General features: G+C 36.8%; 1 protein-coding gene across 21 annotated transcripts in view; it reads right to left on the reverse strand.

Moving 5' to 3' along the window:
• CHL1 (cell adhesion molecule L1 like) overlaps positions 1–16,892 on the reverse strand; it is a 210,427-nt gene that overhangs the window by 27,323 nt on the left and 166,212 nt on the right. For all 21 annotated transcript variants that reach the window (XM_070492626.1, XM_070492632.1, XM_070492621.1 and 18 more), the window contains 4 exons: positions 14,494–14,634; positions 14,048–14,159; positions 12,232–12,398; positions 9,573–9,738 (listed from right to left, as the gene is read on the reverse strand). In XM_070492626.1, coding sequence (XP_070348727.1) covers positions 9,573–9,738; positions 12,232–12,398; positions 14,048–14,159; positions 14,494–14,634 — 586 coding nt within the window. The remainder of the gene's footprint in view (positions 1–9,572; positions 9,739–12,231; positions 12,399–14,047; positions 14,160–14,493; positions 14,635–16,892) is intronic.

Genomic DNA, 16,892 nt, shown 5'->3' on the forward strand with positions numbered 1-16,892 from the left:
TTTCTACACAGCCATGAAAGGGATCAGTTTTATCTCTTTTTGTTTTAAATTACCATATCCAACCATCTGTGATGCATGGGGCAGTGATGGAACTGTGTTGCCTGGTGTGTCTGAAGAGTGCCCCATACTTCACAAGAGCTGAGATACATCTGCACAAATCTTAAGGTATGAAAGGGAACTGCCCACACAGGATCAATTAGAGTGCTTCTTACAAAGGCAGATTTCTGAATCATACTTCAGTTCTACAGAGCCAGAATATCTGAGATGGAGTCTAAAAATCTCTATTTTTGACAAGCTTCCCTTTTTTCCACAATTCCACCTCCCAAGTAAAACGCATACTAAGATCTATAACAATGAAGCTTTGTGACTTATTTGAACAGTAGATGGCAGACAAGTACTTCTTTTCACAGATCATTTACAACTAGCTTTTTATCATTTGTTCTATTTTTGCTGATTTGTAATTGAGTTTGTACATGAAAATTCTTTTTCAATAATTATACCTTTTACCCTACACCTATGTATTGTTAACACAATTTTCAATAATTATACCTTTTACCCTATACACATGTATTGTTAACACAATTATTCAAGTATTTTTTAAAAACTAAAGGGCCATTACATCCAAGATATATTCACAGCAGTTTGCTATTTAGTTGAAATAAATAGTGTCATTCTTGTAGGGAGGGAGAGAAACTCTTATATAATTGAAGTTTTCAAGTAAAACTCATATAAACTGCTGGAAAGTTTGAATTATAGAAAACTACTTAAAATTGTAGTAAAATCAAACAGGGTCTACAATTTGATTATAGACAAAGTCAACCTCTCATTCCTACACCAATAACTAAACAACTTTCCAATTGATATGACTTAGTATTGCAAGTCAAGAATCTCATAAAAGATGTAAAATATGATGTCAAAAACAAAACGTGGGAGGAAGTAAAAATGTACTGCTTTTAGAATGCACTCAAACTTAAGCAACAATCAACTTAAAATAGACTGCTAGATACATAGGTCATTATATATGAATCTCATAGCAATTACCAACCAAAAGCCTATATAGATACACAAAAAAATAAATAGAAAGGAATACAAACATAACACTAAAAAGACAGTCATCAAATCACAAGGGAAGACAGCAAGAGAAAAAGAAAAGAAAAGAGAAGAACTACAAAAACAGCCAGAAAACAATTAACAAAATGGCAATAAGAACATACCTATCAATAATTACTTTAAATGTAAACGGACTAAATGTCCCAATCAAAAGACATAGGGTGGCTGAATGGATAAAACAAAACAAGACCCATCTATATGCTGCCTACAAGAGACTCATTTCAGATCTAAAGACATACACAGACTGAAAGTGAAGGGATGGAAAAAGATATTCTAGGCAAATGGAAGGGAAAAGAAAGCTGGGGTAGCAAGACTTATAGCACAGACAAATTAGACTTTAAAACAAAGACTGTAACAAGAGACAAAGAAGGGCATTACATAATGATAAAGAGATCAATCCAGCAGAGGATATAATGCTTGCAATATCTATGCACCCAACATAGGAGCCCCTAAATACATAAAGCAAATATTAACAGACATAAAGGAAGAAATGGACAGTGATACAGTAACAGTAGGGGACATTCACACCCGACTTACGTCAATGGATAGATGATCCTGACAGAAAATCAACAAGGAAACATTGCCTTAAATGACATATTAGACCAGATGAACTTAATAGATATATATGTAACATTCCTTCCAAAAACAGCAAAATACACATTATTTTCAAATGTACATGGAACATTCTCCAGGATAGATCACATATTAAGCCACAAAACAAGTCTCAATAAATTTAAGAAGATTGAAATCATATCAAGCATCTTTTCTGACCACAACAGTATGAAACTAAAAACCAATTATAAGAAGAAAACTGGACAAGACACAAACACATGGAAGCTAAATAACATGCTACTAAACAACCAATGGGTCAATGAAGAAATCAAAGAGGAGATAAAAAAATACCTTGAGATAAATGAAAATGGAAACACATTCCAAAATGCATGGGACACATTAAAAGCAATTCTAAGAGAGAAGTTCATAGTGATACAGGCCTAACTGAGGAAACAAGAAAAATCTCAAGTAAATAATGTAAACTTACCCCTAAATGAACTGGAGAAAGAAGAAAAACAAAGAGCAAAGGTAGTAAAAGGAAGGAAATAATAAAGATTGGAGTGGAAATAAGTGAAATATAGACTAAAAAACAATAGAAAAGATCAATGAAACTAAGAGCTGGTCCTTTGAAAAAAATAAACAAAATTAATAAACCTATAGCCAGAATCATCAAGGAAAAAAGAAAGAGGGCTCAACTAAATAAAATCAGAAATGAAAGAGGCAATGTTACAGCAAACACCACAGAAATACAAAGGATCATAAAAGATTATTAAAACAATTATATACCAACAAATTGGACAACCTGGAAGAAATGGATAGATTCCTAGAAACATACACTCTTCCAAGACTGAATCAGGGAGAAATAGAAAGCTAAACAGACCAGGGGCTGGGCCCATGCAGAGTGATTAAGTTCGCACACTCTGGTTCAGCAGCCTGGGGTTCACTGGTTCAGATCCTGGGTGCAAACTTACACACCACTCATCAAGCCATGCTATGGTGGCATCCCACATAGAAGAACTAGAATCACTTACAACTAGGATGTACAACTATGTGCTGGGGCTTTAGGGGGTAAAAAAAAAAAAAAAAAAAAGAGGAAGATTGACAACAGATGTTAGCTCAGGGCCAATCTTTCTCACCAAAAAGTATATCTTAAAAAAAAAAAAAAGAATCAAAGAAAATCCAAACAGATCAATTACTAGTAATGAAACTGAATCAGTCATCAAAAAACTCCCAACAAACAAAAGACCAGGACCAGTCAGCTTCACTGGTGAATTCTATCACACATTCAAAGAATATTTAATACTCATTCTTCTCAAACTCTTCCAAAAAATTGCAGAGGAGTGAAGGCTTCCAAAATCATTTTATGAGGCCAGTATTATCCTTATCAAAACCAGATAAGGATACCACAAAAAAATAAAATTACAGGCCAATATCCCTGATGAACATAAATGCAAAAATCCTCAACAAAATACTAGCAAATCTAATTGAACAATACATTAAAAGAGTCATACACCATGATCAAGTGAGATTTATTCCAGGGATGCAAGGATGGGACAGTATCTGCAAATCAATGAATGTGATACACCATATTAACAAAAAGAAGGAGAAAAATCATATGATCATCTCAATAGATGCAGAAAAAGCATTTGACAAAATTCAACATCCACTTATGATAAAAACTCTCAACAAAGTGGGTATAGAGGAAACAGCTCTCAACATAATAAAGGCCATATATGACGAACCCACAGCTAACATATTCAGTGGTGAAGAGCTAAAAGCATTTCCGCTAAGATCAGGAACAAAAAAAGGATGCCCACTCTTGCCACTTTCATTCAACATGGCATTGGAAGTCCTAACCCCAGCAATCAGACAAGAAAAAGAAATAAAAGGCATCCAAATTGGAAAGGAAGAAGTAAAACTGTCACTATTTGCAGATAACATGAAATTATATACAGAAAACTCTAAAGACTCCACCAAAAGACTATCAGAACTAATAAGTGAATTCAGTAAAGTTGCAGGATACAAAATCAATATACAGAAATCTATTGTGTTTCTATACACTAACAACAAACAATCAGAAAAAGAAATTGAGAAAATAATTTTATTTGCAATGCATTAAAAATAATAAAATACTTAGGAATAAATTTAACAAAATAAAAGACCTGTACTCTGAAAACTATAAGACAGTATGAAAGAAATTGAAGAAGACACAAATAAAAGAAAAGATATACCATGCTCATGGATTGGAAGGATTAATATTGTTAAAATGTCCATACCACCCAAAGCGATCTACAGATTCACGGCAATCTCTATCAAAATACCAAAGGCATTTTTCATAGAACTAGGACAAATAATCCTAAAATTTGTATGAAACCACAAAAGACCCTAAACAGCCAAAGCAATCTTGAGAAAGAGAACAAAGTTGGAGGTATCATGCTCCATGATTTCACACTATACTACAAAGCTACAGTAATAAAAACTGAATGGCTCTGGCACAAAAATATACACATAGATTAATAGAACAGAATAGATAGCCCAGAAATAAACCCAGGCATATATGGTCAATTAATATATGACAAAGGAGACAGGAATATACAATGGAGAAAAGGCAGTCTCTTTAATAAATGGTGTTTGGAAAACTGGACAGCTTCATGAAAAAGAATGAAAGTAGATCACTTTCTTACACCAATTACAAAAATAAACTCAAAATACATTAAAGACTTGAAAGACAGTTTGAAGACAGTAAGAACTGAAACCATAAAACTCCAAGAAGAAAACATAGGCAGTAAGCTCTTTGACATCAGTCTTACCAAAATTTTCTTGGATATTCTCCTCAGGCAAAGGCAACCAAAGCAAAAATAAACATATGGGACTACATCAAACTAAAAAGCTTTTGCACAGCAAAAGAAACCATCAGCAAAACAAAGAGGCTATCTACTGAATAGGAGAATATATTTGCAAATGATCTATCTGATAAGGGGTTAATATCCAAAATATATAGAAAACTCATACAACTCAATACCAAAAAACAAATAATCTGATTAAAAACTGGGCAAAGGACATTAATAGACATTTTTCCCAAGAAGACATACAGGTGGCCAACAGACAAATGAAAAGATGCTCGAGATCACTAACCATCGGGGAAATGCAAATCAAAACCACAATGAGATATCAGCTGACACCTGTCACAATGACTATTGTCAAAAAGACAAGAAATAGCAAGTGTTGACAAGGCTGTGGAGAAAAGGGAACTCTCGTGTACTGTTGGTGGGAATGTAAATTGGTGCAGCCATTAGGGAAAACACTATGGAGCCTCCTCAAAAAATTAAAAATAGAACTACCATAACATGCATACCATCTTGCAATTTCACCTCTGAGTATTTATCTGCAGAAAACGAAAACACTAATTCAAAAAGATATGTGTAACCCTATGTTCATTACAGCATTATTACAATAACCAAGACTGGAAACAACCTGTGTCCACTGATAGATGAATGGATAAAAAAGATTTGGTACATACAACAGAATATTACTCAGCCATAAAAAGAATAAAATCTTGCCATTTGCCACAGAGCCAAGGGCATTATGCTAAGCGAAATAAGTCAGACAGAAAGACAAAAACCATATGATTTCACTTACATGTGGAATATTCAAAACAAAACAAACCAGAAACAAACTTATAGATACAAAGAACAAACTGTTGGTTGCCAGAGGGTAGGGAGGTAGGGGGATGGGAAAAATAGATGAAGAGGATCAAGAGGTACAAACATCCAGTTATAAAATAAGTCAGTTATGAGGATGTGACGTACAGCATAGGGAACACAGTCAATGATATTATAACAACTTTAAATGCTGACTGATAGTTCCTAGACTTGTCTCAGTGATCATTTCACAATATATATAAATGTCAAATCACTATGTTGTACACCTGAAACTAATATAGTATGTCAACTTACTTCAATAAAAAAATATAACAACAAAAAGTAAAAAACAAATCTCACTGTAATTCTAAATATGATAAAGTTTTGACATAAATTAGCTTCTCAGTTCATGTTAGTTATGTGTCCATTTGGTACAATATAAGAATATTGCATATACCGACAATGTTTGAAAATTTTACCTTCTTAGATGAAGAAATGCAATTTAATAACCACTTCATCAGGGTTGTTTGTGCCTTGCACAAAGCTACTCATCCACAAGGGTTCCTGAGAGCTGCAACCTAGCCTACAGTCTTCTTGCCAAGATTTATACTCTGGCATGGTGCTGCTTTAGGCCAGAAAGAAAGGGTAACTTTTTAGTAACTCATTATCCCAGAGGAGGTCTCTTTTTTAATCTTACAAATGTGCCTCAGGTGCCCTCAAATTTATCAAAGTAGAACGACCCACTGATCCTTAAAATTTGGTAGGTATGTTGTCCCTAGGGAGCTTATTAAAAACATTCATGTCTTGGCCTCAGTCCATCTTCCAAATCAGAAACTTTGGAGAGGAAGGGCAAGGGCCATTGTTTTTGAACATGATTCATAGGTAATTCTGGCTCACGTCAATATCTGACAACTATTTGTGTTAGCAAGGAGACACTCTGTTACGCTGCAGTAACAAACAACTCCAAATTCTCAATGCCTAAGACAATAATCATTTATTCCTCTCTTACATTATGTTTCCATCATAGGTCAACTGGATCCTGAAGAAGAATAGAATCTTGAAGAAGCCCTATTATTACATTTGTTAAGCACGGTATAAATTTTAAAAATGGTTTCTACTCTCATAGAAGCTGCTCTCCAGCTTCATCTTCATCTCTATTCCTCCCAGTCCTTTCCTCTGTTTTTACCTGCTTATCTCACCTGAATAACCTGCTATATCACCCTACAACCTCTCACCTCTTTCACCTGCAATATCCAGCTTGCTAGTTCCCAACCCATGTTAACCTCTGCTGCTGTCTTATTCCATTCCATCTGTGTAATAACCACGTATCGCTGAAGGCAATATGACAAAGTCATTCTCTCTTTGGACACCTGCGTTCGCAGCTTAGTTCTACTAATTATGACTTCTGTAATCTTAAACCAAACTTTGAGCCTAATTTGCCTTAACTAAAAAATGGGGATAACAGTATGTTTTTTCTCCCCAGGAGAAGTAAATGAAGTACAACACATAAAATAACTAGTGTATAAAGCGTAGCATAGTATGTGTTAATAGGGTGTTAGTAATGTTAATTAAATTGATTTTATTCCTTGCTGGCTTGTAACTAATCATATTTCTTATGATCCCCAACTCCTGCCTCTGTTGCCTCTCTGCTTGAACTGATTACCTTACTTGCTGATTCGTTAGAGAGGGACTCTTCCATCCTTATAATCTCTACCTATACTAATGCCTTATAATCTCTGCATCCTTATTCCTCTCCCCTACCCGCTGTGCTCTGCCACCTTCATTTGCTGCCCTTTCTGAGGATGAATATAGCCCTTCCTTGATACCAAAGATAGAGCCCTCTCTCTTGTGCTCTTGACACCCTTTTCTCTCACATCCTATTCACAGACACATCCATATACTGAATATCCCTCTCTCACTTGCCACTCCAGTCTCTCCTGCAGGACTGGGTCCTTGGCTGTGCCTACGGTCAAGAACAGTGCCCATTACATTTCTTAAGCACAGGCCAAATTTTGAAAATGGTTTGATATCACATCCATCCTCCTTTTCATTTTTGATAACAATAGTGTGGGGTCTAGAGCAACCTGCAGACAGCCACAGAAAACTGTGTGAGGTTATTCCAGCCTTCTTTATAGGCTTGCTGTGAGAATTAACAAAGGAAAGTGTGTCAGTGGGTATAATGGGCCAGAGAGGCAGTTTCCAGCCTTATCATACCCCTACACATGACAGGGGACAGGGGGTAAAAGAAGAAGGAATTTCACCTCTCATTATTCTCTATTTCCTTTTGATCAGAAATTTAACCTCTTTCTAGGTAAAAGCTTCTGGTCCCCAGGCTAGTAATAAGGAGAAGGTGTCCCAGCAGAAGGTGAGAAATGGGAAGTTAATAAGGGTTCTCTAAAATTCAGCAGATACCTGTAATTTCTTATCCCTGCTCTATTTCCGCGCCTGCTCCTGGCTCCAGTCAAGATCAGCCAGTAACAGTCCCTCCTTGCCTTCCCGACTCTGGAGATCTCTTCTGAGCTAAGGCTCCTGTTCCTCACCCCCACCCCTTGTTTAGGAACAGCATCTGTGTCACTTGCTTAGTTCTCTTAGATAGCCCTGGGCTTATTTGAGTGTCAGCCCCAGCATAGCAGAAACTATAAAACAGAGTGCCACAAAGAATCTGGTTGGAGTTTCTGGGGTCAGAGACTAAATATGCAGGTCACATTACCAACAAGGTCTGAGTCTCTGCTTCCTTTCTTGACTGTAGCCCAGGTGTCATATGGAAGACCTCAAATAACTAGACAGTAGTGAGAAAAGAGGGAGAATTTGGGGAGCTCTGAGCAGTTAACAAATCAACTGAGAACTAACACAGGGCTTCATATCTCTATTGCGATGTGCAGCCTTTTAGGTATCAATAATTAATCTCCTCTTGTTTCAATGACAACTGGTTGCAATATATACACTTTCCACAAACCTTTACATATACATGAGGGGTGAGATGAAATAAATTAAGTACCAAGGCTGAGACCAATGTCTTTGCCTAGAGGTGGCACACACACACACAAATACCAATAGAAGCCAAGAAGGTAACAGAAATGAGACAATCCCACCAGATAAATTAAGTAGCACAAATCACAATAGCTAAATTAGACTGAGTTCTTAGTATTTTCTAAGAGCTTGGCATGTTAAGCCACAATAACCCTATGACAAAGTGCCTTTAAAAAGTTTTTTTTAACTGAACTATGTTATAAAATGTAAAACTAAGGCACAGAGAAGTTAAGCATCTTGTCTAAGGTCTTAGACCCAAAAGATCACAGAGTTGGGATTCAAACCCAGACCAATGGCCTCCAGAGCCCACGACACTGCTGCTGTCTTACCAAGGAACGCAGGTCCTATCTACAAATCTTTGGTTGTACTTTTTACAGAGTGATAAACAACAAAACATAACTGCAGGTGAGATTTGGCTCTAGGATGGTCAATTTTTAATCCTACTTAGTAAAACTTCAAAAGGAAGGAGAGCTGACCTCTGCATGCTTTCAAAAGACAGTGTAGGCATTCAGTAAACACTAATTTTTTTCTCTTACTTGATGTACTTAATGTCTAGTGCTATTCAGCATCTACTCACACTTTCTTCTTTATTTTTTCTATATTCTCTCTATAGTGGCTGGAAGGCTCAAAAACGTGCTTGCCAATACTTTCTAATGGGAAGGATTCCATTAGATTTAGGTTCTGCCAGATTCATGTGAGATGGGAGAGAGACGGGAAATGGGCACTGTCTCCTCTGGGGCCATATGAGCAGACAGTGACTTTGGCAGACATAAGAGCTCTCAGTGGCTGGACTCCCTAGCAGCAATAATGGGGCGAGATGGCAGTGAAGACAGCAGCAATTTCCAGACATATGGATTGCAGCTGTAGTGCCATGTGACGAAGAACCCAAAAGTTTAGCAAGCAGTTTCCTTTAGGCCTATCTTCTCATCTTTCCAATAGTTTTGTGAGCACCCAAGCCCATGCAACAAATATGCCTCAATTACTTGGAGTGGTTTCTGTTTCATGCACTAACAGGATGGTACACATTATGTGAAAAGTCAGTAGCAAAAACACGAAGACAAAAATGTGAGAGAAACATGAAACAAGGACATTGTATGAGCTTTTAAATATTGTCTTGAAAACTAAAATTTATTAATCGGTTTTTGTATTTTAATTCAGTGTGAATATTTTTGCAACTAGTTTTTTCAAATGCAAGGTTTAATCCCAAGCAAATATTACGACTTATAATAGTTTACCTACCTGCCATCCTCTGTACCATTAATTTCAAAGGCTTCTCCATCCTTACTCCAGGACAACTTCAAACTGTGTTTCAAATATGAGTCACATGTGCTTTCACAATGTAATTCAAGTGTATGTGATCTGGGGACACGAGGATTCTTCGGAGAAATTCTAAGTTTTGTAGCATCTGTTTGTACCAAACAAACATACTAGTCAGAACTACAGAGCACAGCTTACTTTGTTATCAAGTGTCTGGAATTTAATAACCAAAATGGTCAATATAATAGTCAAATCCTCATGCAATGTTTGTCACACTGTAATTGCCTAACATCATATATCATTACTATTTTCTTTCCATTCAGGTCTGGGTATCAGACAAAACTTGAGTGGAAGTATTAATTAATAAAAATTTCCCTTACTACTTCCTGGAAATAGGGAGTGAGGAAAATGTGAGCAAGGAAATGTCTCTAGATGTTGAAAATAATATAAATTCTCCTTTTAGTGCTTCTGGACATGTGATCCAAGCACCAAAAAGAAAATCAATTAATTTTCTGTTAAAGTGTTTATTACTAATTCAAACCTGAGGTTAAATAGTGAAGCCCATGCATAGATTAACTAACAACATGAAGGTGGGGAATTGGAACTTCAGCTCCATGAAGGTCGGAGCTGCACCTCTTGTGTTACATTCAAGTAGCCCCAGAGCACAGAAGAGAGCCTGTATACAGTGGGCACTCAATACATACTTGCTGAATGAGTTATGGTGAGTGATATTTTGAAAATAAATTAGTAGTATGAACAATACGAAGCTCAAACATTGGTACTACGGGTATCTTGAAAAATGTTTGTTTCATGATGACTGTTTCAAAATGTAATCCTTATTCTTAAAGGACATATTAAAGGCAGGATACTTTATCCCAGTGTGGCACTTGGTAACCCTCTCAGAGGCCAAATCTCATGAGCTGACCTCCAGGTCCACAATCATGTTCTAATACTCGCTAACTACATTACGGAAACTGAAGAAACTTTACAAGAAACTGATTAAAAACTTAAAGTGTTAGTAAAATTGATTATTTAGTATTCTAGGCATGAAACCTGAAGACATTATTAAATTGAATTAATTTTGAGTGAATCATTAAACATCCTACTCCTAATTCTAAATTTAAGACAGAAAGCCATTTACTAATAATAGATACCATTTAATAAGCACTAATTCTATTTACTAAGACTCTTCTAAGAAGCTCACATTCATTGTAACCTTTTATAACAATTCTATGAATATTAATATCTACTTTCCAGAAAAGATTAAGGTTAAAATGAAATTAAATAATGATACTAAAGTTTCCTTCCTGGTAAGGGGCTGAGCTGGGAGTTGAACTCAAGTATGGCAGAGACCCAAGCTCATGCTTTCAATCATTATGCTATATTGCCCCTTATTCAACTCCATTCTTGACATTCCTCTTTTATATGCAAAAGTTATGTCCTTAATCCTTCATTAATATGATTCCTATATATCCCTTATATATAAAATGGACATTAGAATAGACCAAAAGTTTATGAACTTGTCCGTCTCTCTGGCTGCTAGTAGTTTTGAGGTCCACTTTGGGCCAAGCACTGTGTTGAGCAGCAGTAATATGAAGGTTCATTTGGATTCCAGGCTTCACTCTCATTGCCTTTAACCTGGCTCAGTTGCTTAACTTTGATATAGGTTGGCTTTATAAAGTATACAAAGAATCATCTTCATTGACGTCATATGGGTATTTTGAAAATTGTACATGACACTTGAAAATGCAGAGAGACATCAGACGTAAGTAGACACTGTACGAGAATACTTATGTGCTTAAAAAATATAGTCCATGGGCTTGGCATGTTGGATAACTTTAGGATATAGAAAGAAACAAATACTGTGAAAGAAAAAAGAATATAAGACAGCAGAGAAGGAAGGAAGGAATGAAAGAAGGAAGAAAGGGTATGTGTGTGCGGGGAGAGACAGAAAGAAATGTTAAGAAACCAGTGAAAACAGACGATTAAACGAATATGTGCTCTGTCATCTAAGTACTAGGCCGTGACATTGACATGTCACAATAAACGCAAATGCTCCCTACAATCACCACAGGACCTCTCCATTCTTTGTGTTTTCCTGAAAAGTATTCTCTGAACAATTTTAAAATCAGAATATTAGTGAAACCCAAGAGACTATTAATGGCTTCTCAGGATTTTATTCTGAAGAAAGAAGAAATACAACAGTGACGATGATTCAAAAAGAGGACAAAAACCCTCTTCACCCTGTCATGCCCCAGTCTTTATGAGACTGAGCTTTTATGAGTTTATTTGTGAAATTTTTACCTCGAAGAGTTGATTACTGGTGACATTACACTGAGTTGGTTATTGTAATAAAATACAGATACAGAAATACACCAAAATGGACCATCTTTAAATACTGCTGGTCATTCATCTCCAACAACACCTAGCTCCCTCTTAAAATTCTATAAAGCCGTGTGCACATCATTGGCATATCCTATAATCCTGTGATGACCTTTTGTTGAAACACAATCTAGGCGTTTTGAAATTGACTAAAGAAATTTAACAGGTGCTCGAACTTCAACTGTATTGTTTCATTTGGGAAAATGAAGACAAACTGAACCCACGTGAGAATTCATGCAAAGCAAAAGCAAAAAATTACTTCTAATATCCAAATTGGCTGTGACTGCAGTTTTTCCTTTAGCATTTTCTACCCAACAAGAGTATGAGCCAGCATCTTCTTCTGTGGTTTTGTTGATCTGTAATGTGCCATTCTCATAGATGTGGTACCGTCTGCCTTCAAGGGGTTTCGCTTCTTCTACCTTCTGCCTACGGACATAGAAAGCACAAGTCAATGTGGGATGTGACAGAATTGTATACTCTTTTTGAAACTGGTCACTGATGTTATTCAAGCTTATCCCCTAAGAGCTTAGTAGACCTTGGGCCGGCCCTGTGGCTGAGTAGTTAAGTTCACACTCTCTGCTTCGGTGGCCCAGGGTTTCGCCAGTTCAGATTCTGGGCACGGACATAGCACTGCTCATCAAGCCATGCTGAGGTGGTGTCCCACATAGCAGAACTAGAAGGACCTACAACTAGAATATACAACTATGTACTGGGGGGCTTTGGGGAGAAGAAGAAGAAGAAAGAAGAAAGATTGGCACAGATGTTAGCTCAGGACCAATCTTTCCAAAAAGAAAAAAAGAAGAGCTTAGCAGACCTTAGGAAATGTTCCACTGGGGTTTACATTTTTCCCAAAATGAGTGATAGGTGTACATTTTACCTGCCCAAGTAGACTGTGGCTGGAGGAAATCTGGGTCCAAGCTCTATGCTTCTGCTGTATTTTTAATAGCTATCAGTACTGTTTTGTAACTGTTCTCAGAGCTTAATAAATATTTTCTGGCTTATTGATGGTGAACTCTTTAGTTAATGTTTGCTTCAGGGTACTAAATGGGAAAGCCAGTAATTGCAAGAGATAATGAACCTCCTGCTGTCCTGGGAGAACATTGGTCATTTGGAAATATCAGAGGCCAGGAAGTCCTCCCTGTGCTGTGGACATGGATTACACTTACCCTTATCAACCCAGAGTCATTTTCTCCTACATTCATCCATTTTCCAAGCGTCAGCTGCCACAGCTTGATTTACCCTGCACGTTACGCAATAAGAGACTGCCCGAGCTAAAAAACCCAAAGGCCAAACTCTGGCTGCTGTCCAAACAGGACTTCACAGGGTCACATCTAGGGCCAGGCAAGTGAAGCATTTGCCTCAGAGGCAAAATTTAAGGGTGTGCCGAAAAGATTCTCAGTAATCAAGATAAATAACATTTTAATGGCGTATTTTTAAAAATCAAAATTAATGCAAAAATACCCACAATGAAAAAAACACCCAAATTTTAAACAAAGACAGAATCTGACTCTGCCTTTGCATGACCCTGCCTCGCTCACCTCACTCTAATGACAAAATTAAGAAGAATTTAACCAAGCTTTTCTAGTGAAGTAACAAATATGGTAGATCCATATGACAATGTGTTTGAACTGATTATACCAATCAATATATTGAAATTAAATGCAAAATACATCTTGGAAAAGTTTTAAGCATACGTATTTGAAACGAAATGTGGACTTTGATAACTATGTAGATTATATCCAAAACAATAACAAGAAAGTGGTATATGATCTTAGAGTAATACGTGACCATAATGAAAAACTAAATCTATCTGAAAAATTGTCTTGGTCATCACTTCAAGTCTTTGCTTTCCTTTGGGAGCAGAAACAGCTCTCCATATTTCCCCATGTGAGAGAATCCTACAAATTTAGTCAATGGGTCCAGGAGAGGTCGGTGATGAAGTTTTCTACCTTATTTCTCAGAGGCATTGGGTCCATGTAACAACATGGATGCAATGCAGCCTGTCAAATGATGGATGAAGAAACAGGCGAAATTTACAACTGACATTCTCTTAAGAAAACCGTGTACCAGCTTACCAGGACACTATTGCCTCCGGTGAAGAAAAGAACTCACAATATAAGAAAGCACTGTACCCAACCACCGTAGCATAGTTTTCTTCATCTTCAGTTTGTATCAATGGACGAACATCTATGTGAAAATGGCATAAATACAGTTTTAAACTTTCATGTAAGAAATAATACGAGCAAATTAAGTTTTTCCATATCCTAGCCATATTAATGTTATAAGAATCAAAACAGCTGAATATTATAGTACATATGCTTGAATTAGAAAAGTATTCAAATTTAATATATTTTTGAAAGTACAATTTTAGTATGAAGTCTAATGCCCAAATGTAAGTTGGAACGTACTTTGATTTTTGCCCATGTTTTATGTGTGGAGAATTTAATCTACTTGTGAGTATGACCTTGAATAGTTTCCTTTAGAAAATAGCAAGTAACCATCTGCTCCCAGGTATGCTTACCTACAACATCGATATTGGCATTGGCAAGGATAGTTCCATGGGCATTCGAGGCTTCACACTGGTACACAGCAGTGTGATTTGGTTGTAGGTTGGTAAAACTGATTTCCCTGGAGGAGACGACATCACCAGCAAATGGATTTTCTGCAAGAGATTAAAGAATGTCAGTTTGATAAAAAATAGGACATAAAATATTTATACACCATTTATTAAACATGTCACACAGTATTTATATTTTAAGACCAGTTTAGGATGAATAATAGTTCATTGAAGCCAATTCTTTAGAATTTCTTAACATCCACCATGGCTTTTTCTTTCCAGACTCTTCTGCAGTTTCAATTTTCCCGCAAATTAATATTTATTGTCAAAATATTTGTTGATCTCTAGCTTATTGCTTCTCCATACCCATACCCATAAGTAAGATTCCAGATTTTCTGTTTAGCATTTAGGTCCCATTATGAACTGAACATCTCCTACTCTTGTAAATTTAGGTCCTGGTACCACCCAACATAAATCACAATGTCAACACAGTCTGATCCCCTAACCCATCAACACTGGCTGCTGTTTTCCCCCTTGGCACTTTTGTTCCTCTCTTTCACTTCTCTGCCCTTCTGCAATTTTCAGACATACAATTCATTTCAATTGTCTTGTTTTGCTATTTAACCACTTCAGGTACATAATTCATATATTTCATTTTTCCAGTAAAACTAAACCCTTCTTGAGAGCAGGGGCCAGGTTTCCTACTTTTTGGCAATAAATCCTTCCCCACTCCTGATCCAGGTATAATTCTGGAAATATCTTTTGGAAATGAGAAGACTTAACACTTCTGGTGCATTTATTAAGAGCAAAAGAAGTCTGTTGAATGTGGCACACGCGTCATCTCATTAGTTCTGCTCAGAACCTGCAAGATCAGCACTAATATGGCCATTGTGGAGGTGAGGGATTTCAGAGGAGGTAAATGACATGGCCCATAGCATTGGCCACATTTCTGACCCCAAATCTCATGCCCTTGCTGACACTACAACCAAGCAGTGGAAAGGAAAACATATTCACCAGGAATGTTGAGTGAGGGGCAAAAATGTTAAAATTTTTAGTTTAAATGACATTACAAGATTACAAATAAACCTAATTTCTTTTTTTTATTGTGCCTCCATTATATAAAATAGTGACCATAATAAATTTGGGGTTATAGAAAACATTGAATACTACATATTAAAATAGAAGAGTTTTCTCATACATCTTTCCCTCTGGGAGTCAGAAATGAATACATTTTTATACTTGACTATGAGCTCCACGGGAGCTGGACTTTCTCTGTGTGTTGTGCACTGGGTCCCCAGTGCCTGAAAAGCAGCTATCATAAAGGAGGCAGTCAGTAAATATTTCCTAGAGTGACTGAAAAACATTTATGTGGGAAGGTATTTTATTCCTGGAAGATCCCTGTGGTAGGCAGAGTAATAGTCCTTAAAAGATGTCCATGTTCTAACCTCTACAACTTGTGAATATTTTATCTTACATGGTAAAAGGGACTATACAGACATGATTAAGGTTAAGGACCCTGAGATAAGGAGATTACCCTGGATTATCCAAGTGGGCCCAATGTAATTACAAGGCTCCTTAATGTCACAGAACCTTTCCTGGCTGTGGCCAGCCAAAGGGAGATGTGGTTATGGAAGAGTGATCAGAAAGAAGAGAGATGCAATGTTGCTGGGTTTGAAGATGGAAGAAGGGAGCCATGAGGCAAGGAATGCAGGTAACCCTCTAGGAGCTGGAAAAGACAAGAAAAGCGATTCTTTCCTAGTGCCTCCAGAAAAGAACACAGCACTGCTGACACTTTCATTTTAGCCCAGTGAGACTTGTGTTAGACTTCTAACTTATACGATTGTAAAATAATAAACGCATACTGTTTAAGCCAGTAACTCTGTGGGAATTTGTTATAGCAACAATAGAAAACTAATATAGTCATGGGTCACTTAATGATGGGGATACGTTCTGAGAAATGCATGGCTAGGCAATTTCATCATTGTGTGAACACCATCGAGTGTACTCACACAAACCTAGATGGTACAGCTTACTATATACCTAAGTTATATGGTACTAATCTTATGGGACCACCATCATACATGTGCTCCATCATTGACTAAAATGTCGTTATGCAGCACATGACTATACAATACTGTAGGACAATTTATTGCTTATCTGTTGAGAATTAGCAAGATAAATAGCTCTTCCAAGTTCCTCAAGCTAGCTGAACTCTTAAAGAATGCTGCAATGGACTGAGTCTCTGATCTGATTCTGTACTCATATACTCTGCATTGAGTTCCAAAAATTTCAGAGTTAGCCTCCTCATCCCCTTTAGTTCTTCTTATATCATCTGTCTCATGGTAAACTCTAAATTAACAGCA

Source organism: Equus asinus, chromosome 21, assembly GCF_041296235.1.
Source record: "Equus asinus isolate D_3611 breed Donkey chromosome 21, EquAss-T2T_v2, whole genome shotgun sequence".
In the NCBI taxonomy this organism is placed as follows: domain Eukaryota; kingdom Metazoa; phylum Chordata; class Mammalia; order Perissodactyla; family Equidae; genus Equus; species Equus asinus.